The following is a 23,550-nucleotide window of genomic DNA, read 5'->3' as shown; positions in this document are numbered from 1 at the left end:
AGAAATGGTAGCACCCAGTAGCACCCACTGACCACTTTCTGGAACACGTAGGTCAAAGGTCAGACGGCTGAGGCGCCATTTGTAAAGGCGGCAAATAAAATCGGTGCGCGCGAGAGTAGATTTTCCGCTTATATTCACCCATTTCACTGACGTTGGTCGCGCTAAGCTCTCTTTTATACGATCTGGTGATCAAGTATGGAGATTTACTTAGGCAGCAAAGGGCGTACTAAGCACGGTTGATGTAGAACACGCTGTATATTCTGCTCAGTGTCTGTGTGTGGCTTTAGGTTTGGCGTCCACCGGTGCCTATTCTCGATGAACTATGGAGGGACCACGGAAGATCGTGATGGTGCGAATAGTGAAACGGGTACACCAAGGTAAGAAGAGTCACTTTTGTCAACCACACTCTCCCATAGCCCAGTCAGTCATTCCATGTATATAAACGTTGTTATACTATAATAACAACAACACAAAGTTAATGATAACACACCTTTGACCTTGACATATAATTATACAGTTTGAAATAAAAGACTTAAGATTCTCATAAGCCGTATGTATGTACACGTTACGTGTTTCCTCGTGTTTCCCATGTCCTTTTGGTGACCCCATCACGTGACATATTCGGTGTCGGCCATATTGGTGGAAAAGTACGCGCATTTCTTTGTGTATAAACAGAGACGTTCTAAGATAGCAAAAACAACTCAATATGCCCGCCTACTGTGTCATAAAGAGTTGTGAGTTTAGAAGTGGGAGGAAAAAAGGAATGTCCTTCTGTCGTATCCCCGCGGTCATCACGAACCAAGGCGAGGAGGCGCAGCAGCTATCGGAGGAGAGGAGGCGGCTTTGGCTGGCCGCCATTTGCATCGACCGGGACAAACTCACAGAGAGCAACCTCGTCCATGGCCGCGTTTGCGGCGCCCACTTCGTCTCGGGGAAAGCCGCGCCGCCTTGGAACAGGACCAGCGTGGACTGGGTCCCCACACTAAAACTTACGCGCTCAAAAATGAGCGAAGCCGAGGAAAGGGCACAGGAAAGAGCGCAGGAGAGAGCTTGGAGAAGATTTAAACTCTCAAAGAGACGGAGAAGAAAAGCAGCGATTGCAGCGCTCAGCAACGAAGAAAAACATCAAAGTAACAAAATTTAACTGAAATTTGCGTCATAACAAAACTATTGTGAGGTTATTCTCATTTTAGAGAGCAGCAGACGATGTTTTTTTCTTATCGGTCGCCATTTTGAATTTGTCGGCCGCCATCTTGGATTTATTTTATAACCTCCACCAACATGGCAGCTGAGGTATCATTTGCAAGAACAATATTTAGATGGGTTTGATGGTCATCAGATGATAATATTATCTAAACCCATCCCAGCTCTTTTTGCAATTGTATGGACAATATAATAAAGGCACCCATTGCAAGATTTCTTATCACAAAACTGGAAATATTCTGGATGACAAAATATTAATGTCATTTATTCAATAAGCAGTAAATAACAAAAACTTACATTAATGCAGTCTGTCTGGTGTCAAAGATTGTATTACGTAATCAAGTTTAGTGGTTCGTGACAGTTGTAATTGTTGTGTGATAAAACTTTGCCCTGACTTGTGCCATCCTTCTAGGTGGAGTGCAGACCCGTCCCGTGCCTACTGCTACACCAAGCAACATGCAACAAGCTGTACTCGTAACTGCACTGAGTGCAGCCAAACATGCTCGTATCTCGGACAGTGCACAAGCTGCTGGCGAAGAATTACAACATGGAGCTGGTGATCATGACATTGAAGGGGTATGTGTACATTGTGTTTGTGTGTATGTACACATGATGTGACTGCATACAATGTGTATGTGTGTGTGTGTGTGTATGTGTGCTGAACTTGAGTGTGTGTGTATCTACTTTATGTACTAGTACTGTGTGTGTGCATGCTTGTATTGGTCTGACCCTAAGAGAAAAGCAAATTGAATTACAAGCACCAGAGACAGAGACACAAATTACATGCCCTTTACTAGTATTTTAATTAGTTAGAGCAAGCAAGCTACAACTCAATGATATTCTACTCGTTCTTACAGGACAGAACTCCACCAGTGGGCAGCGTCCTCGGATTCTCCAAGGAGACGACCTTTGCCCTCTTACCCAGGATGCACCTGGAAGAGCTGCAGTCGGAACTGAACCGGCGGAACATCGAGGTGAAGCTGGCGGGCGGCGACCGGCCGAGGGGGCGGGGTGACCTTGAACATGTGCTGAGAGAGGTCATGACCCGAGAGTATGAAGAGGCAGAGGGAGATGAGAGCATGGATGTTAGTGACACTAGCTCTACATTCCAGCACGGCCGTAGTAACCCTAGTTCTACATTCGAGCACGACCATAGTAACACTAGCTCATTGCTCGAGCACGGTTCTTTCCTTGAAGAGGTGAGCAGCAGTGAAGTGCTCTCAGGACTGAACATTGATCAAACTACCGCACCAAACGTTCAAGGACCCACAGGAAATGAAGAGACGCCTAGTAGTCGCCAAGCAGCAGACAAAAATGTCTCCGAGACTCCAAGTACTGATACATTCCTGGGACAAGTGCAGGTGAAGAAAGAGCCGATCGAACAGTATCACGTGGCAACGACTTCTAGTTCCTCAAACACTGTTCAACCTACGACAGAACCGTCAACAAGTCAGATAGGGCCTACATGCACCAGGTCTGGAACGTCACAGCCAAATGTAACACGTGCACAGAACTTGGCAGTAAGAATCAAAACAGAGCCTGGTGCAGAAGAAACAACAGAAGAAGAGCAGCCAGAGAGTGAAGACCTGAGCAGTGAGCCCTGTGTCTCCTCCCCAGGACAGTTGTCTCATGAACTGGACATGGTAGATGTCTCCATGGGAGAAGAAGAAGACAAGCTTCAGAGTGAAGAACCTGTGAAGGTGGGCTCACTCACCGGCTTTTTTTCTCAGGTTTAGGGTGTTCCTTTTGACTTGTAAAGGAACGGGACCATCCGCACAGTTAAGTCATAGCATGGAGGTAGAAAAATCACGACTACCTCCATGGTCATAGTCTTTAAATAGACCCATTTCCCATGCCAGCGGCCATTTTAAAAAAGTTATTTCGCAAGAGTACAGTCTAACACGATTTCGCGTGATCTGTACAAAAGCGGGGCTGTGGCTGATAACCCAGTCCAACCTGAAATCCTTCACTTTGGTTCCTGTGCAGAACCCAGCAGTGAGTCATCTCCCACGGTAAGCTGCACTCTTCAGTGATAAAATACTTCAAAAATTATGTTTGTCATGGGTAGGAGAGATTGTTGTGGCCACCTGGGCTTAATTTCAACTGGTAGAAATGACAAACGTTTGCTTATTTTTTACATTTCCTGATGAGTGTTATGGGGCTTGTAGTGTTGTATTTGAAAGCCATTTTTTTGTTTACATCTTATGCTCGTGTGAAAACCTGGTAGTATTCGAATTTCTAACCAATTCGTTGGTTGATCCAAAAATTGACATTTTATATTGTTTTAAATTTTTTGCCACTCATGGGGGGGGAGCGTGTATCTTCAATGGTGTTTGATTGAACCACCTTGGTATCTTGTTGTATGGTTCATTTATTTGAGTTCTATAGCAAATGGAGGATGGATTTATTATTAGTTTGTATAACATTTTTGCTTACCTTCATTTTTCAGACAAACACTTCTTGTCCAAAGAGAAGACCAAAGAAGAGGACATATTCCAAGAGCTGCAAGGTGTATGGGTGTAACAGTTCAGACACCATAGTTGTGGAGGGGGAAATAGTCCCAACAAAGATCACGCTTTTCTCGGTCCCCAAAAAAGTACTTGAAAATAAAGATACTCTGAAGCGTTGGGCTGCTTTGATCAAAGGAGAAAATGGCAGGGACGATTTTACTCTCAACAAAAACCATTATCTTTGTGTAAAGCACTTCAAAGACTCAGACATTCTAAGGTGGTCACCAAATGGACTTAGGCTGCGGAGACCAAGGCTCAAGGAAGGTAAGTCAACTTTTGGACTACGTTCCTTTAAACTTAACCATTACATGTGTTTTAAAAACACACCCTTTTCATTCGTGCACTCTTTGTGTGTCTTGTCTGTCGTTGCTAACAGTAACAGTGATAAAAAATTCCCATATTGCATTTATTTCAGGGGCAGAACCTGTCCTTAATTTGGAGAGGACACGGAGATCAGCTTCAAAACAGAGAAAGTGCCCTCCCCCCAAGAAAGTAAAAGGACAACGGCTTAAGAAGGTATGTTACATGTATGTACGAATCCCTATTGTGCATACTCACCATTGTGTTACTTTTGTGTTGCACATATTTTTATATATAAAAACATCAGACATCAAGATGCACTTGGCTTACTTCTGTTCAAGTGGATGTCAGTTATTCTGAATGTCTCCCAACTGTAAGATACACTTGCATTACATGGCATATATTACTGTTCTGCAAAATGCATGTACACTCATTGCTATTTTCTTCACTCAACAGATTGCTGTGTCAGAGCTTGGCTCCCCTGTGGACACTTGAGCAAATGGTACTGCTTCTGACCTTGACACCACCATGGATGCATCTGGATCAGGCCTGTATATGGAACTGGATGAATCTGTGCTAGACTGTAGGACCATTGACAGCAATTTAGCAGTGGACACAGCCTCCTCACTTCCTCGGAAATAAGTACAGCTACACAAACATCTCCCAAACCCTGGATTCTAAGGAGTGTGTATGGCAGATAGAAGCAAAACTGCAAGTCGTTGAGGAAGAATGTAATAACAATCTGAAGAAATATGTTGACAACACACAATGACAAAACTTGCTAACCAAGTCTTTACCATGTGTGCATACCTGACAAACTTTCCTGGACCTCTTGTTAAGAATGACTCTTGTTGTTGTGTTTGTCAAAACATGCCATCTCACTTTGCAAACTGTCATGTATGTATATATACATTGTACCATTTGTACTAGATACAATCAACTGAAAACTATCAGATGAAAGCAAAATTGAAAGCTACAAGGAGATACATGCATATTGTCGGAGAGTCTGATCCAGTTTTCTTTTATCTTGTGATCTCTTCAAGTCATAAGAGTACATAAAACATAGCTACAAGAAAATACATGCATAATGTCCAAGAGTTTGATTCAGTTTTCTTTTACTTTGTGTTCTCTAAAGTAATAAGAGTACATCATATGGAGCTACAAGAAAGTAACATGCATAATGTACAAGAGTTTGGTTCAGTTTTCTTTCACCGTGTCCGAGCAACTGCTGATATCTGCAGAATTATCTACCCACAAGGGTCTTTACCCATTATTTTTCTGTTCTTGAGGAGTTTAACTCAGGTAGAATTTGAATACTACCAGGTTCTGATGCGTGTGTAAGATGTAAACATTGGCTTTCAATAGAAAACAACAAGCCCCATAACGCTCGTCAGGAAATACGAAAAATGAGTAAAAATTCGTCATTTCTACCAGTTGAAATTAATCCCAGATGGCCACAACAATGTTCTTGTACCCATGACAAACATAATTTTTGAAGTATTTTATCCCTGAAGAGTGCAGCTTACCGTGGGAGATGACTCACTGCTGGGTTCTGCACAGGAACCAAAGTGAAGGATTTCAGGTTGGACTGGGTTATCAGCCACAGCCTATAGCTAGCTTTTGTGCAGATCACGCAAAATCATGCTAGATAGACTGTACTCTTGCAGGAGCACTTTTTCCAAATGGCTGCGGGAATTGGAAATGGGTCTATTGCTTTGAGGATTAGACATTAACTCAGTTTACAAGTTAGCAACTCTTACCTTTGACCGTACAGCAGTTCAAACCACTGGTTTATAGTTCCTTGTCATCTTCATGTTACACACAGTACTACAACTGTACATCAAATTTCAATGGAAGAATAGAAAACAACAATTCTCAACACCCACAATGTACATAAATGCAATCATCCATGGATGTATGGTTTTTGCAAAGGAGGTTTTAGCATGCTTGTTTAAACTTTTTTTTTTTTGGTCTGCCATGTTCGAGTTTGGTTCAGAATTAACCACACAGTGCCGGCGTTTTTGTTTCCACCAAGAACTGTCTAAAACAAATTTGGAGGAATCACTTTTTGCAGCAAGTATGATAAACCCAGTACCTAGACACCACATCTATTGATGATCTAGTGGAATAATAGACACTAAGCAAGGACAACAACAAGAACCATTTTTGGGTCGTAGGAACCAGGAGGAGACACTGTGAATCTCCAAGCAGATCCAAGGAGGTATCCGATTGACCAAGCAGTGACCGTTAACTACTGGTGCATAGACAAGCCGGAAGGAGAAAGAGGTGAAGAGGAGAGAGTTGAAAAAGGAACTACAAAAAATTCAACAAGATGGGGCATTAGGCTCTTTAAAGGTGGGTGTTCTGTTTTATTTTAAGTAATGTTAAGTAATGTAGCAGGAATACAATTACTGTAAAATCTTATTTTAAGTCAGCCATACCACTATTCCAGATGGCGACAGACAAATCTGATCTGAAGCTGAGAAACAATTCCCTCTCTCCAATCTTGAACAAATTATGAACTGAAATAACTTCAGGACCTAGATAAAGACATAAAGACATACATGTACATGTATAATGTCTTTGCTTGAAATCATGATTATGCAGCTTAGAATGTTTCACTTGTAGAGGATGGGCAACCGATCTGTTGTAAAGATACAAACTTTTTACTTGTTCTATACTTCATTGATGGTAACACACTTTTTGGATTTTTAAAAGTTGAAAGAGTGCGTATTTTAAAGGTTAACAAGTTTAACTGAATGAAAGGTTCATTATTCGACATTATTAACAGCCTAATTAATTATAAATAAATATAGTAAAAAATAAACAAAACTTATTTTTCAATTCTGTGATTCCAGGATGGCTAAATGCAGAAGGCCTTAACACAGAGTTTGAGACACTACCACCCCGAGAGTTGGCGTTTCTGCTGATGAAGTTCTACAGTGATGTGCGGAAAGACGACGGGACTCGGTATTCCAAGGCAAGCTTTGCCTGCCTGAGAGCTGCTATCCACAGGCACCTCACGGGGCCCCCCCACAACCACAGGTACAGCATTTTGAAAGACCGAGTGTTCCAAATCGCCAATAACATCTTCGTCGAGCAGACAAGTGGAATGGACTCTTGCAAGTCGTATCCGCCGATCCAACCGTCTGACATCCGCAAGATGTTTGAAACGAAAACTCTGAGTGTGGACGACCCGGTGGCCCTGCAACGACTGGTGTACTTCTACCTGGGGATCTACCTCTGCCGATGTACCAGGAAAACACTGAGGGACTTCAAAATCAGCGACTTTGTTGCCAAGACGGATGACGGTAGGAAATACTACACTCTAAAGTGCTATGAAGATCAGAAGAACTCACCCGGCAAGGTTCAACTGTCTCCGAGACTGTACGCATCTCCCGGCAGCACACGTCCCTGCCCAGTCCAAGTGTTTGAACTGTACGTGAGCAAGCTGCAGCCAAGCAGGTGCGGGTACCTTTTCCAGCGGCCGAATCTCCAATGGAAGCCAGGCGTTAACTCCTGGTGGTACTTCAGCGAACCCGTCGGCCACAACAAGCTCGGCGGGATGATGCGAGCCATCTCCCGAGCCGCGGGGCTCAGTAAAATCTACACTAACCACAGTGTGAGGCTCACGGCCATCAAGGCTCTAGATGATGCCGGATTTGGGGTGAGAGTCATCATGGGCATGACTGGTCACACGGCCAGACCTTCAGTCCACAGATACCTTCAACAGGCTGCTACATCTGCAGACAGGCAGAGCCAGGAGTGCTCAAAAGCACTAGGGGCAGCTCTTGACCAGATGTATGACTCTGAGGACCTTTCAGATTCTGATTTGGGTCATCACGATCAGCAGTGAGTCAACCTGATCCAGGTTTAGACCAGACAGGAAAAGAAAGTGAAATTGGAGGTGATTTCGAACCAGTGTAAAACACAATGTTGTAATACATAGCTCACTGGAGAGCTACTTTTCCACTGGTCATGAAGGAGAAGAATTGCAATGTAGTACAGTATACAGTACAGGTTCATTTGTACGTTACTGTGAAATTTCCTAGCTCTTTTTAAAAAATTCATTATTATTTATTTATTTATTTATTTATAATGCTTTACCCCACAGTGGTATGCTGTAACAGGTGTTCAGGAACATTATTTGAAGGCCACCTGACAAGTACAATGAACAGTGGATCACAGCTTTAGTTCCCGTTCAAAGAACCACAACCCTTTCCATCAGTAAATGTCTTGTTTAAGGTTGTATTCTTGTATTTAAGGATGGCATTCCATCTGTAGTTTGCAAGTGTTGTGTTGGAAAAGTTATCGTCTGCAAATGGCACATTCTGTCATATATCCTACCATAAAAATCTTGGTTTCGTGCAGGCGCAGTACGTTCTACTGAAACGTTGTACTTTGTGAAACTTATAGTTCGTGTTACACTGACATGTAACTAGCAGATTCAGTTATTGTTGCCTTAAACTTTAAAGCTAATCTTTGGCCACAAGCTGCCAAAGTTACTTGTTTGTTGTGTTCTCTACCCTCGTTGCCAATCTGCAAATGAACTCCACAGCCTTATGCATACAGTGTAGCATACATGTATATCCTATGTGGTTTTGATAGATTATCTGATGAAAACTGCTGTCAAACTCAAATGACAGACTGGTTTATATTTGATTGTTGTTATTAAATATCTTCTGACCACATTTACTATTGCAAAGCCTGTTATTTCATTGTTTCTGCTGGGATAGAAGTATTGATTCTGGTTTGTATCAATCTTGTGAGTGGGTGGGTGGAGATACGGTTTCAGTTGATTGACAGGGTTCTGACCCAGTATACATTGGGTGGTAAAACATGGTACATGTATGAGGCTGTATAACAGAACCATTTTGATCCTAATCCCATTTACTGCATTAATTTCCACAATTTCATCCTCAACACCAAACAGGCCACAGGTTATACATGTACATGTTGTTGCATACTCTGCCTCAGCTACTAGTTTGTGAGGAGGGATTCATGTTATATTTCCACACTGTTATTGCACATTTACTGGTGCAATGGACTCGGGGGTATAGTGTTTGCCTTTCACCGGAGTTCAAACCAAATCTATGCAACATACAGTTTTCTCTACTAGGTTTTCTGAGTGCTAACACTACCAGTGGACTTAACCCCCCCCTACAGTAGTGGGCTATGTGGCCTACGGTCTATAGATGGAGTTTTTAACCAACTTGACTATCTCAGCCAGGGTAAAAGACAAGAAAACAAGTGGCTTTCTAAGTTAAGTGTTTTTTGCTGAGTTGCCCAAGAGAGCTCTCACCCCAAGTACTCAATTGTGGATGTTGCAGGCTGCATCAGACGACTCACCTCAGACATTTCCAACTACCTCAAACAACAGAGGCAACTTCCGTGTCGCTGTGGATAGACCCAGGTCAGTGACTAATCTGCAAAACATTTCATTTTTCAGTACTTGTTCTGCTCTGTTTCATTCATTGTTTCTGCTCTGTTTCTTCCTCTCCAAACACATAAGGTCAATGACTTGTGCCAGATGTTTGTCACCATGGTAACTGGTGCTGTAGCAGACACCCAGTTGGGAATTTGGTCCAGTATTTTATGTTGCAAGTGGCAGGACAGAGTTGAAGGGACCGGTCACCATATATATATCTGGATGTGTTTGAGTAAGGATAAACAGAGAAGTCGTTCGTTGGGCTAGGCCATGTGATATTTGCTTTGCAAATGTATACTTTCTTGTTACCAATTACATCTATATCCACATGTTGTCTCTGAAAAAAACAAGTGTCCAAATTTGCATTTCCACACTGCTCTGTTGCTCAGAATGTTGCTCCTTTGTTATTGGTTCCATGACTACTAGAAAAAGGAGCCGTACCGACATGACTGCCCATTACCCAACACTTCACCAGTACTACCAGAAAGGCATGCAAAACTGCAAAGACCTGAAATGTCGGATCATGATCGCCGAAGTGGCTGAGGTCACCAAGCTCCCAGAGATAAATGTTAAGGTAAGATATACGTAAATAAAAGTACACTGCATAGTGATTATACATGTATAGCTGATAGGGGTTCAAATAGTCTGATAGGTGATAAAACTTCAAATTTTGAACTAAGCCACCTAACAGTGTACTACCCTGGGATTGTGGTTAAGGTCAGATGTTAAGGTCCCTGGGAAGGTGTTCTTTTCATGCTTTAGGTTTGCTTTTATTCATCTCTTGAGTTATTATTTGTAGACATGTCAGTTTAGAACTTGGTTATGAAAGCTATGCTTGCCAATGCATCTTCATGATAATGCTTTAATAGTGAAGTATCTTTTTTTCACCTGCAGAACTGGATTCACAACATGAACAGGAAAGCAGAGCAAGAGAAAAGAGAGCCACCACCCCCGAAGAAACCGAAAATCGTTTTGAGAAAGAGACAGTGCAGTGTCCTCAGCTGTTTCAAGAGTTGGTACATGAAAGGTAATTGTTACAATGAAGCCAAGCAGGTCTTTGTTTTCATACCCAGGTTAACTGCACGTAATATGAACCAGTTCTGTACAGTAAGTAAGACTGGACTGGTTTGAGCCACTCACACCAGGAAGGACTCTACTCTTTTTGATAAGTGTTGTGTTATACCTTTAACATGCTCAAGGTGAGGCTATCCTCAAACAGAGCCTTCGACTTTACATCCCATCCGAGAGGTACTTTCCTAATGAAATCTACTGGTAGTCACTCATTTTCTCAGTGAGTTGAGTGAGGAAGTAGTTGTTAATTGTCGCTCCAAAGGACACAACACTGGGGCCTGCTAGGGATTCGAACCCAGGACCTTCAGATTCTGAGTCAGCAAGACCACCTTTTGGTCATTACATTTATCTTTCAGCCATAATCATTACATGAATGAGGCAAGTCCTGTAAATCTACTTACTAGTCTACAAAAAACCAGCAGAATTTGTACATGTATGTAAGCATCAATTTACATCTTACATTTAGTATGACCAATACGACAAGTACTTTTACACAGTTCACACAAATATTAACATAGCACTCTGTTGACTACAGGGAAAAGTGGGCCCAATGTGATGAAAGATGCCGCGAAGGAATACAGAAGACTACAGAAGGAGGACCCTGAATTTCTCAAGAAGTTCCAAGAAGAAGTTAAGAAAGCTAAAGACATGCCAAAGCCATCACTTGAAGAACTTGACACTGGAGGCAAGAAGCAGGCAGCCCGAGAGTTATACAAGGTCTTAGAAAAAACAGTGAGTCAATTGTGTAATATTGATACAATGTACAATGTATAAGTTTAGCACATATAACAGGCCATAATGGTTAACATTTTTCATACATTTTTGGTAGTGTTTGTAGTGGTGTGTTTGCGGTGTAACAACATACAAATGTAACTTCATATGCTACAGATTTTTATTATGTGGTTAGGTCTTAACCAAATGATTTGATTTTGGCCCTCTGGTGTCTTTCCTTAGTATTGCACTGCAGTAGAACAGTAGTTTTTATATTTCCTGTACAAGCTATAGTTATGTTCAAACCCACACCTACACACCCAAAACTATACCTCTTTTTTCATTCATCAGCTCCTACTTATTATATGCTAATGATATTTACTTCTGAAAATAATTTCATCATACTGGTAGGGCTATGATATTGGAGTTTTCCTTAATATAAAACCAAGCAATGTCTTTCACCTGCTTAAGTTTCTGACAGACACCTTCCTCAGAGCTTCAGACTTGAGTACTGTTTCTCACCACTATATGACACTGGCTAAAGCGCCACCTACGTGGCTACATATGGCGGCGAGAAGCAGTTTCATCCGGGGTATCATTTTGGGTATGTGTGTACAATAAAGGTCTTCATTCAATATGAAGCCGTTGAATAATCCTTTTTTGTTACTAGGTGACAGACTTACACACTTGTGGCTGGGATGGATTCGTGGAATTCTACGACCACAGCACAAAGAAGAGAAGAAGTTGTGGAACTCCAAAAGGGAAGGAACTTCTCAAGCCCAGCTCTTCAAATGAAACTTCAGCTGAAAAAAGTGAGTTATCAAGAAAACTGACAAGACAAGAAATCTAACCCTGTGAAATTTGAATTTCTTGTTTTGTTCTTTATTGTGAACTTCTCCCTGACTCTATCTTGACTGCTGCATTTTCTGCACTGCTTCACATAAGGCAACAGGCATGCATATAGCAAGAAGATGCATGCAATTTTTTCTGTACAACTCACCTCGAATGCAAACAATTTTTCCTGCGAATACAGGAAGGGAGGAGACAGAGGAATTAAGGGAAAGACTCCGAGAACAGATGAACAAGAAATGGCGTAAGAACTTTTGTTAGAATTGATCTCTCCAAGCCTAGGCTGCATCAGTTGAATTACATTTGTAGGTGGATGTTGGATGAGTTTGAGTTAATTTTGACTGACATTTCATAAGTTAAAGAAATGATAGTTACCAAAGACATGAGATTGTGGAACTCTTGTTGGCAACTGCATACATTTGTACAATCTCTTACTACAAAATGTACTACTGTATGTTCAATGCTAAATACTTGTTAGATTTTTTACGTGTAAAGTACATTGACAATATATAATATATGAAACGTGTTCCACTTTCAGATTTAGTTTTTACAATAAATGCATGCAGTCTACTGTCTTGACATAGTTACGTGTTAAAATCTTTTTTAATTTGCATTGTTGTTACTTTTCATTACAATTAATGCACACACTGAGCTTTAACTGAGATTACTGATACATTTGTAACTTCTAGGTGCTGCTGTGCAAAACATACCATCACTTCGTTCCAAAAGGAAACGTTTCCCATATGGGATGCACAGCGAGGGAAAGATAGTTGTTGAGGGGCTACCGGATGGAATGACGTACCGAAGACCTTCTGACTTTGGCACTCCTAAGCTGAAGGCTATCCTCAAGCATATGGACGACATAGTAATCCGTGGTGAGTACCCAATGATAGCTGTTTTAGGGTACAAATTCAGGGGTGCCAAAGAATTCATACGAATTTTATGGAATTCATATGAATTTTGCATAATACATACGATCCAATACCAGAAACATGCCCATTTTACAGAATACATACAATTCATTATTGGAAACATGCGATCCTTACTAAATGTGCAAAGATTGAGTGTAACAAGTCGTTCGGTGTGATATAGCTAGCTGCCGCCGCGCTGCGTGCCTGCGAAGCTGGTGTGGTACGCCGAAGGGCAGTTATACCGGCTATACAGATACAGATACAGAATTTTCTGACCTGTGTCTGGATCACCAAATTAGTAGATCCAAGGATCGTTTCCAAGTAATGGATCAATTGTATTCCGTAAAATTCGTATGGATTCTTTGGCACCACTGAAATTATACATGAGCACCACGGAACATCAATGAGGGTTACATACAACCAAAATTAATTTGATGATGATGATTCACTCTTGCAAAAGGAACCTCAGTTTCAATGCATTTAGTACCTAAGATGATATGATTGTACATAGTTACTGCAGATGTGGAGTTTGTTTGAACAAGCTTTTTTTTTCTTTGACAGTCACTGAGGAAGGCAAAGAGGATACATCATCAGATTCAGGTATGGGCTTAGTTTATACTGAATTGCAAATTTCCCTTGTGAAAATGCATGTCTTTTCAAAATGCTAATGAAAACAAGTATGCTTTCTGTCTTTTCAGGACAAGTGCAAGAGCCCTCTACAAGTGCCTCGAGTCCTCAGAGTGACAAACAAGATTCTGAAACTCCTAACGGTAATTAACACTACATGTATATACATGTCAGGGTAGAGACTGTGGATCCAATCTGGTAGAATTTTGATTGGAGTCTCTGTCAACAGATATTGCAAAAAGATGCTCAGTTTTAATGCATTTAGTACCTAAGATTATAATTATGATTGTTCATAGTTACTGCAGATGTGGAGCTGGTTTGAACAAACTTTATTTTCTTCTGAAACTCTGTTTTCAGGACAAGTGCAAGAGCCCTCTACAAGTGCCTCAAGTCCTCGGAGTGACAAACAAGACTCTGACACTACTAACGGTAATTAACACTGGAACACAGTATCTGTATACAGCACATGGGTATAAACTGCAGATCCAATCTGGTAGAATTCTGATCGTAGTCTCTCTCAACAGACAGAGTTGATTCAGACATGTTGACCCAGAAAGAAAAGAATAAAGAAAATGCTTGATCTCTAACAGTGTTTGTAGCATTGCACCAAAATGACCAAATACAATGTAGTAATCTCTTTAAAGATTGTAATTACAGTGTACATTTATGTCAAGCATACTCAGCCTGTTAAGGATAAGGGAAGTATCACAATTACATGATTGTGGACCATATTATGAAATTGAAATTGGTAATTTTGGGTTCAACCAACTTTGGATTCAACAAACCTACTTTCTTTTTCAGTTGCTGAGCTCCTGTCAGAAGTTTCAAGCGGACTGGCACAGGCTGGACAGAACAGAGAAGAGGTGTCCATAGACCTGTAGTATCAGCCAGGATGGAGCAGGGCAGTTATCAAGTGAAGAATAAAGAGACAGCTATGCAGAAATACTGAGGCTCCAAAAATGTACAGATGGCAGTTTTGATAGAGGAGGAAGAACATGATGGATTAAAAGTAGGGTATGGTAGAAGACTAGCTTCATGCATAATGTTTTTTTTAATATCCGAGACATCAGGTTGATTTATCTGATGTTCTCTATATGCTTCTGAAGTGGCAGATAGCTCTTGGAGCCTATAGAAGAAATTAGTGGGGAATAAAAAAAATTCCAGCCCGAAAAATGCTGCTGAACCACAGGAATACAAAGCTGGTATTGTGAATTTACGGTTACTGCAGTACATAGCGACTTTTCTCAATATGATTTTGAGGTGACAGATAGCTCTTGGAGTCTAGAAGATGCTCTATAGATTTTGGTGCCCTAGCAGATTTCGTGAGGAACTTTAGAGGCTTTTTATTGAAGACTGGAACAAAGTTGTTTTTTTTTTGTACATCAATCAAGTTATTACATCTTGGTTAGCACACAACAAAAGAGTCATGATAATATGGTGATGTTCAAGTGATTTTCTACTCAACAACTATAGCACAATAAAACAATAGTCAATACCTACAAAGTTACAATGATTTTGTTTTAATTTGCAATCATTGAATGTCATCACACGTGTAAACGTAGCATGTATGTTAGTCTGCCTTTAAATGACCGTAAAGGTGGTTACTGAAATAACTTTGGAACTTTCCCCCATTTCCTGCGTTTTGTATTAATAAATAGTCAAACTTCTTGGAATAAGTCATAACAATTTTTTTTTAATTTTCAATTGCATCACAAGTGTACACGTCTTGATCAGCAGGGTGCTGTTGCAGAAGCGTACAGCACATCCCCGTGACACCCTGTACAGACGGAGGCTAGCTGGGGAAGATAAGTGTGACCCTATAAAGTCAGAACAAACCAATGGACACTGGACCTCCCTACAGCATTTAACGTACTAGTATTGTGCACAGTGCCTTGCAGCTTGTAAGGGTATAAACGTACAAAGAAGGCTGCACACTTCTTGATGTATGCTTACATTTATCTAATGCAAATATAAAAGAACTTGAAAAATATATATGGTGTTGCAATTGTCGCTCTGCCCTATATTGGTCCCAATATTACACGCACACCCATACACAGTCATACTAACACAGAGACACACACATATGCATCGTCAGTCGCACAAAAGCACACGCGGACACACACACACCATCACACAGTCACAAAAACACACACATATTGTCCCGAATCACACAGACCACGAGTGACGTTAGTAGTTCGTCAACGGTTGTTGGAAGTCGATGTCGCCCCCCGTCCCGGTTGATAGACGGCTGGTGCATGGTGCGCCTTGTTGTAGATGACCTCTTCACTCCTCTCACAAAGAGATCGTTTTTGGAACAATCAAACATGGTTAGTCATTTCGTGATGCAATTTAATAACTCAGATTAACTTTCGTGATAGATATTGAGTAAAGAGACTATTTTACACAACAAAGTCTTTTATTCGGCCGACGTTTCGGTGACCGACCGTCTGTCACCTTCCTCAGCGCAATTCTGACTGGTTCACATTGCAGCACAGGCGTCGCTGCTGTAGATGCATTCCCAAATATACTAGTACCATATTTACATATCTACACGGATGTGCTGAATATTTTGTTGTTGTTGTTGTTGTTGTTGTTGTTGTTGTTGTAGAAAATCAAGACAAGAGCAGAGATCCAGCGAGCCTACAGGGAGAGAAAAAAGGCGAAGGAGGGGGACCTGTACAAAGCCAGAGAGGCCGCACGCGTTAGGAAATACAGGAAATACAAAAACAAGATTTGCCACTGCGTACCGTTACGGACAGACGGAAAGGTAGCGTAAAAATACATGTAATATTTCATCATGCGTAAATATTACTTAAAGTAACTAAAGATGTGCCAAAACGGCATACTTATGTGTGGCTTAGCGGTGTGTTTTTTTCAGTGTATATAGCTGACGTGAACATTCAAGCTAATTAGGGTGTTTATTTCATTTTTCAACGTAGAAGACGAGAGCAGAGATCCAACGAGCGTACAGAGAGAGGAAGAAAGCAGAGGAAGGCGAAGTGTATAAGGCCAGAGAGGCTGCACGTGTCAGGAAATACAGGAACTACAAGAACAAAACGTTATTAAACCCCTGAAGAAAGGGAGAGAAGAAATGCACTAGCGAGAAAAAGGATGCGGAGGTACAATGCCCGGAAACGGGCAGAAAAATTAAACTGGACTCAAGAAGAGGTGCAATTAGAATGGAGCATTGACACTGGGCCACATGGTTTGTCTCACTGTCTAAGCTAAGGGCTTGCAGCTGGTTTTCGTCACGGGTAACGTTCTATAAGACTAGTACATTTTTTACTTGACTTTTGTAACAGGGGCTCCGATTATCGGGGTTTGTAATTAATTGATGATAGATGAAAGGTAGACAGAAGAAAGTCTGGCTGGACAACATCAAGGACTGGACGTCCCTCACCGTCCCACAACTCCTGACAGCAGCCCAAGACAGGAGGACCTGGCTACATTCCTGCTGCAAAGTCTGCCTTGTCCCCCCGACGACCAGTGTCGGTCATGGGACTAGGTAGGTAGGTAGGTAGGTAGATGAAAGAAAAGTCAACGTTGTCGCTGTGTGTGACCAACAACCTATACACTTCAGAGACTGCTGGAAAGAACAGAAAATAACATACCGGGGAGTTACATGTAGCCTGGGTACCATCCCGGATTTTCGCTACGCAACGCTTGATTTTTTCAAGCGTTGCGTAGCGAAAATCCGGATGGTACCCAGGCTAAGTTACATGTAGTACGCTGAAGAACTACAGCCGCTCTATCTGCCCTGTCTATTCGGCCAATTTCTATTCTTTACAGCCACCTCTGACCACGTACCCATGTAATAAACGTTGCTACTGTACTACTTCAACTGTTAACCTTTACCCAACACTGCCCACACTGTAGCGCTGTACTCCAGGTGAGCGCGTACCATAGCCTGGTCCTGTTGACAATTATAATCAAAGACTAGCTATTCGGCCCCAGCGCTAATCTAGGTGTCAGACTAAATTACGAGGGCCATGATACAGGCTAGCTATTCGGCTCCAGGGCCAACTTGTCACAAAGGAAATGTTAACACAACCTCCCTCAGTTAGACCCTGAGCAGGGTTTTACTTGGGGCTATTGGCCCTGAGAACAGTCCGACATCTAGGCTAAGCGTAATCTCCAAGCAGATTCTGTGGGGCAAGAGAAGTCTATTATAATTTATAGCTATACTGGCCACTTGCGGCGGCGAATGGTTACAGGAGGCCAGTGGATACAGGCGGCCCCACAGAATCTTCTTGTGTAAGAAGGAAGCTTAAGGAAACAGACGCTGGGTGTTGTCGTGCCGGGCTTTAGCTCCTTTATTCAGATGTTCTCCTCTCAGCTGCATCTACCCTCTGCCCCACTGAGCAAAGGCTCCCCTCTCTTTTTACTCCCTACGGCCCTGCCCATCTTGACACTTGATGGATGGCTTGGAACAGTGACAGTAGTTAATTATTAGCTCGTGTGCTGACCGTCTTCGCGGAGTCAGCTAAACATATTTCGCTCTCGTTACACTTGGATAGGCAATGGGCGCACCAATGCCTTGTCGCGCCGCATGACTGACAAGATCCCATACGTCGACCTTTCTCAGGAATTTCCTGACGCGTTGACCAAGGTCGATCGACTCGGCGATGACAAGTCATTCTCCCGCGGCAGCGTTACCTTGGGGCTAATCTCCAAGCAGATCCTACGCTGGCAAGGCTGTCAAAGGAGCCCAAGTGTCGATTCTTCGTTCGCTAATATATAATGGGCACTCCTTTGGGGCAATGGTTTACCACCGTAGGATCCGCTTGGAGATTACCTGTGGACAGGTAGTATTGCCGCAGGATAGCTCTGCCGTGGAAGAATGTGGTATCTTTCTATCAATCATTGTCAGAGATTGTAAAGATACACAGGCCTTTGGTATACATACCCAACTAACACAACTATTAGTCTTACAACAAAGTTGCTTACTGATTTGTTCAAATCTGCAGACAGTTTTGACAAGGTGGCATTGTTGCAAGCGTATTGACGTGCAAAGTTGTCAGTGAATGCAGTTCATGAAGTTGTCAGCTCCTTTGCCTCGGTAGTCTGTGGGCGTTGCCACTTGTGTTTACGTGCTGAGTCTCTCCTTGTCCTACAACTTTACAAGGCCGTTGACCCTGCGGTCTGATTTACGTCACATAAATCCAGGTGTCATGACAGTGCTTCTAACGATGACTCCCACCGCATCTTTAAGCGCCGTTTTCGCGGGGCTGTTGCTCTGTGTGACCGCCCAGGACGCGTACCCGACACGGACAACGCGTTCGGGCAGTGTGTCCGGCGCGACGGTCGCGTTCGGCGGCTCGACGGTGGAAGAATACCTCGGCATCCCGTACGCGGCTCCGCCCGTCGGACCGCTCCGGTTCCAGCCGCCCCGGCCCGCCCTGTCGTGGGAAGGCGTGAGGAACGCGTCCACGTTCGGAAACTCCTGCATGCAGACTAGGACAAACTACGGACCGCTGTCGGAGGACTGCCTTTTCCTGAACATCTACGTCCCCGTCCTCAACGGCTCGGACCAAACTCAGTCAATGGCGGTCATGGTTTACATTCACGGCGGAAGGTACTAAGTATGTTCTTAGGGTTTACGGAAAGAGATGGGCTGGCTACCTGGCCTGGTCAGGTTACCATGCTTGCCATTGAATATTCACAACCATTTCTTAAACAGGATCCGACGTTCCGACAACTGTTTGCCATCTTCATCACGGCTAATATGACTGTTTTACTGGAGCTAGGTGTTAATGGTTCACTGTACACTGAAGCTTGATGTCACTGTAACATTATAGTCCCTAACGTAAAACAATCGTGACATACAAAGGTTCGTGTTAATATTAAACAAATTGTTGTGAATAAAAGAACTTTACTATTCAACGATTCACCAACCCGATGACATTATTGATGCATGTTTGTCATCATTTTCACTGATTTTTTTCCTCTCGTTACAAACATCGTGATAAAAAAGACGCTTTTAATCAGCTAACTTTTTTTTTTATCCTGAAGGTTCAACTTTGACACGGCGTTGTCGTTCAACGGCAAGTGGCTGGCCAGCAGAGGTGACGTCATCGTGGTGACGCTGAACTACCGTCTGAACGTGTTCGGGTTCCTCAGTACGGGAGACCGGAACTCGCCGGGAAACTTCGGGCTCATGGACCAGCGGGCAGCCATCGTGTGGGTCAAGGACAACATCCGCAACTTCGGCGGGGACCCGGGCAGGTGGGTGTGGCTGTTCATGTGTGTGCGCACATTGCATGCAACCTTATTACCATGTCTAAAACAGTTAAAAAAGTGTTTGGAAGATACAAAGATGGGAAATCGCGCTGGAGGGGACCCATAATCTATTCATTACTTCCTGAACACTCTGGCCTCCTCTAGAATAACAATCTTCGGGGAGAGTGCAGGGGGTATGGCGGTCAGCATGCAGCTGATATCCCCCAAGACGGCAGGCCTGTTCCAGCGGGCTATCTGCCAGAGCGGCGTCGCCATGACGCCCGGAGCCATCAACTTCGACCCTCTTGAAGCCACTAAAAAGCTGTGCGCGTACCTCGGCTGCGGGACGGAGGACCCGGCCGGCATGGTCGCGGCGCTCAGGGACATGGACGCCGACGAGCTCACTCAGGCCGCCGCCTTGTTTACCGGTATGACTGTTTGTTTGTTTGTTTGTTTGTTTATTAATGAATCCCCAACCTGGAGTCATCTTACATATAAAAAATACATACATTATAGCTCCTATTTGCATTCCCCTCTAACATATATCGGTGGTGACAACCCTACTCATGGACTGTGAACACGTAACTTTTGAACAGTTAGCCAGACATGCTAGAAATAAGAGAATATGGAATGCTAGACTGAATAGGATAAAGTGACTATATTTTATGGCATGTAACATCAGACCTTGTAGGTCTAATAATGTAAAGCATACATACATTTAATTTTACAAAATCTATATTTTCATCTCGCATGTCAGGCAACTTCACCAGAAGAGTCTGGCTGCCCGTGATAGACGGGGATTTCTTACCGGAAGAACCGGCTCGCTACCTGCAGTCAGCGTCTCTGGACAGCCGCCAGCTGCTCATAGGGTGTAACAACGACGAGGGAGGGGGGCAGCTGGGGCAGGGCGCGCCCGCTTCTTACATCACCGACAGGCAGAGTTTCCAGTTCTACTTGAACTCGTCTCTCTTTCCAACCTACCCCAAAAACACGCAGGTACGAGTAGGTTTTTAATCAATTCCCTACAAGTAGAACAGAAACATGCGCACATAACCAATGGAGAATTGTTCAAGCATATTATGTCATCTAAGAACTACGGCAAACTGTACTCCTTTAGTGGACCACGTTATCTATCTATTTGGCATATATTTCTACTCTTTCCAGCCGCTTCTGAAGCCTGATAGGGACCAAGACCTACGGCCTGCGATGTAACACATAGCTTGTGATAATTTTCCGTATTTGAATACACAAACCGGGGCTAGATCAGTCACGTGGATAACTGCTTCCGCTGTTCTTGAGTTAGCCATAGATTTGATTTGCTGGTGCCATAGAGCAGCGTCCTCTTTCTTAAGGGCTTTGACCTTCGTATTGAAATATGTCGCTTTGGCTGCCGAGATCGCACGTTGGACTTTGTTTCTAAGTTGAAATTCGGATGCTGAATTCCTTCTTGATGCTTCTTGATGCTTTTACTTCAGAGTACGCATTATACATATATATCCTACTGTTTATAGAATTGTTTATCCTGCCTGTAATTTGTGTGTACATCTGTTATTTTAAATGAATGACCTTTTAACTTATCTCATATTAATAATCAATGACGTATAATGATTTTAATGTGTGCAAACCTTTTATTAATTAATCCGATGTAATTGTCAGAACAATTCAGGTTCCATTTAATGGAGCCTGCCTTTCTGTACAAGTGTTGAATGACGAATAAACCATTATTACAAACTAGATGGTCATGAAGGCAGCAATGTACGAGTACGGAGTGTGGGAGGAGACCGATCCTGAAGTCCTCCGCCGAGCGTTCGCTCAGATGTACGGGGATTTCGAGTATCTGGCCAACACCGTACAGAAGGCAAACCTATACTCACAGGTCGGTACATTCAAGGTCTCAAAAGCCCTTCTAACCTCCTTACTACATTCTAGCATACGGTAGTAGGCACACAAGCTACACAGTCACAGCATAGTCTGCAAGACGATATCGATCCTTTGGTGGCTACAAGACAGTATCAAATTGATACCACCACAAATCAAAGAGAGGTAGATAGAAAATTCATAATAATGCCTGTCCTTGGTGCTGAACACCATCCACACACAGGTAAACATGTCTGTCCTTGGTGCTGAACACCATCCACACACAGGTAAACATGCCTGTCCTTGGTGCTGAACACCATCCACACACAGGAAAACATGCCTGTCCTTGGTGCTGAACACCATCCACACTAAACATGCCTGTCCCTGTTTTTTCAGCGTAACCAGCAGACCTACATGTACCTCTTCACCCACCGCCCGTCCTTTTCCACCCTGCCGGGGTACGTGGAGGCTTCACACGGCCAGGAGCTGTACTTCCTCTTCCCGGACCTTCGCGGGAACGACCCGGAGAGTCTGAGCGCGGAGGAAGAGGAGCTCAGTCGGGTTATGATCAAGTACTGGACTAACTTCGCCAAGACGGGGTAAGTTTGTTTGTTTTTTTGTTTGTTTGTTTGTTTGTTTGTTTGTTTGTTTTGCATAACCGGTAAACCGCCTTTAGGTGTAACACAGCCCTTGAGCAGCCAACATGCCTATATCCCAGTGATTACTCCTTTGGTAACCAGGCTGTGAATTTAGCTACTTAATATTAGCTATCATATTAGCTACTTAATTTCAGCATCGTAGAAATATGATGTTAAAGCAGATATTTGCACGACATACTGGCACTTTTCTCCTGGTGATCCTTTTTATACCTTTCTTGTCATGTCAGCCACTCTAGCTCCGATTGGACCAACAGCTAATTATAATTATAATACTAATAGACCGTTCCTAATCAAACACGTTCTGTTCTATCACCGACGCGTCTGCTGTGAACGTTCGAGAGCCATTGCTAACTTTGCAGTGGGCATTCAGGATCGGTCTATGTATTGTATACATGATACCATAATTGTTTCAGCAACCCAGTGCTACCGTCTTCGTCTGATCTGCCGACCGACTGGCCGTTGTACGTGCCTCGCTTCGGACAGCCTACCACAAAGCAGTACCTAACCCTGAACACCAACATTACCGCAGAGGACGTCAGCAGTAACCTCAGACCCAAGAAGATCTATTTTTGGACGGAGGTGGCGCCGGCACTGGAGTCCATCCTCCAGCCCACTTGTGAACCGGGGATCAGCGCATCCTCTGCAGTTCTCCCGAGAGATGCCATGTGGCGTTTTTCTGCGATTGCCCTAGCACTGTGTTTGAGCAGATTGTCATCCCATTAGGACTGTGTTGTGATATTATCAGTATCCGAAGACATTATGTATTGTCGTGTTTTGTTCTTTCCTTTGGTATATCGTTACTTATTTGTGATAAGGTAAATGCGCCAAGAGCAGTCATCTCTTATCTTCGCTTAGAATCCCCTAACTTTTAGTGGTAGATCTCATGTTACTTCTAAATCGATTCCTTTATCAATATGTCAATTAACGAAGTAAATGATTTTAACAATCTATGTACACGCTTTTTTTCGTAAAGACCTATTGCCATTGATAGGTTAGTGTGGCTTTCGGCACTTCATGTGACCGTCGCTGTTTCTATGTATACCTTTCAACTTAGGTTTTTGAGATGGTTTTCTTTCTACTGCATCATCTAGTTTTCTGCAGTTCCCCTTTTACCGAGTATGTTGTTTTGATTTGTGTGTCTGTGTCTGTGTTTGCTTGTGTTGCCGTGGTTCTTTCCACATGCTAGGCACGTCGGGAAGATACAG

The 23,550-nt window shown here is 42.9% G+C and overlaps 2 protein-coding genes across 3 annotated transcripts; both read left to right on the top strand.

Moving 5' to 3' along the window:
- The first annotated feature begins 54 nt into the window (after positions 1–54).
- On the top strand, positions 55–15,431 carry LOC109470148. Of its 2 annotated transcripts, none has more exons than XM_019768941.1 (13): positions 55–377; positions 1,616–1,779; positions 2,061–2,903; positions 9,344–9,426; positions 9,868–10,015; positions 10,336–10,468; positions 11,048–11,244; positions 11,894–12,035; positions 12,257–12,316; positions 12,762–12,947; positions 13,545–13,583; positions 13,682–13,753; positions 14,412–15,429. In XM_019768941.1, the coding sequence occupies exons 1-13, from the start codon at positions 323–325 to the stop codon at positions 14,489–14,491; spliced, it is 2,202 nt and encodes a 733-aa protein (XP_019624500.1). In that variant the 5' UTR covers positions 55–322; the 3' UTR covers positions 14,492–15,429. The 2 variants fall into 2 exon arrangements, with proteins under 2 accessions (XP_019624500.1, XP_019624492.1); XM_019768933.1 differs by lacking the exon at positions 55–377 and adding an exon at positions 613–1,130 and having other exon boundaries at positions 14,412–15,431.
- Positions 15,432–18,393: 2,962 nt separating this feature from the next.
- Positions 18,394–23,534, top strand: LOC109470528 (liver carboxylesterase 2-like). The gene is made up of 7 exons (XM_019769497.1): positions 18,394–19,185; positions 19,623–19,835; positions 19,995–20,257; positions 20,587–20,825; positions 21,565–21,705; positions 22,083–22,285; positions 22,759–23,534. Exons 1-7 carry the CDS (start codon positions 18,782–18,784, stop codon positions 23,066–23,068), a joined length of 1,773 nt encoding a protein of 590 aa, XP_019625056.1. The 5' UTR covers positions 18,394–18,781; the 3' UTR covers positions 23,069–23,534.
- Positions 23,535–23,550: the final 16 nt, after the last annotated feature.

Source organism: Branchiostoma belcheri, unplaced genomic scaffold (genome assembly GCF_001625305.1).
Source record: "Branchiostoma belcheri isolate BF01 breed outbred unplaced genomic scaffold, Haploidv18h27 scaffold10, whole genome shotgun sequence".
Classification (NCBI taxonomy): domain Eukaryota; kingdom Metazoa; phylum Chordata; class Leptocardii; order Amphioxiformes; family Branchiostomatidae; genus Branchiostoma; species Branchiostoma belcheri.
Note: the sequence above shows the minus strand (reverse complement) of the source record. Positions and strands in the feature narration are given on the sequence as shown.

Excerpts from the sequence above, each read along its gene's own strand:
- LOC109470148 (XM_019768933.1), top strand. The coding sequence starts at position 707 with ATGCCCGCCTACTGTGTCATAAAGAGTTGTGAGTTTAGAAGTGGGAGG. Across the intron at positions 10,016-10,335 it reads TCCCAGAGATAAATGTTAAG|AACTGGATTCACAACATGAA; the intron begins GTAAGATATACG and ends TTTCACCTGCAG. Across the intron at positions 12,036-12,256 it reads TGAAACTTCAGCTGAAAAAA|GAAGGGAGGAGACAGAGGAA; the intron begins GTGAGTTATCAA and ends CTGCGAATACAG.
- LOC109470528 (XM_019769497.1), top strand. The coding sequence starts at position 18,782 with ATGACAGTGCTTCTAACGATGACTCCCACCGCATCTTTAAGCGCCGTT. Across the intron at positions 19,186-19,622 it reads GTTTACATTCACGGCGGAAG|GTTCAACTTTGACACGGCGT; the intron begins GTACTAAGTATG and ends TTTATCCTGAAG. Across the intron at positions 19,836-19,994 it reads TTCGGCGGGGACCCGGGCAG|AATAACAATCTTCGGGGAGA; the intron begins GTGGGTGTGGCT and ends GGCCTCCTCTAG.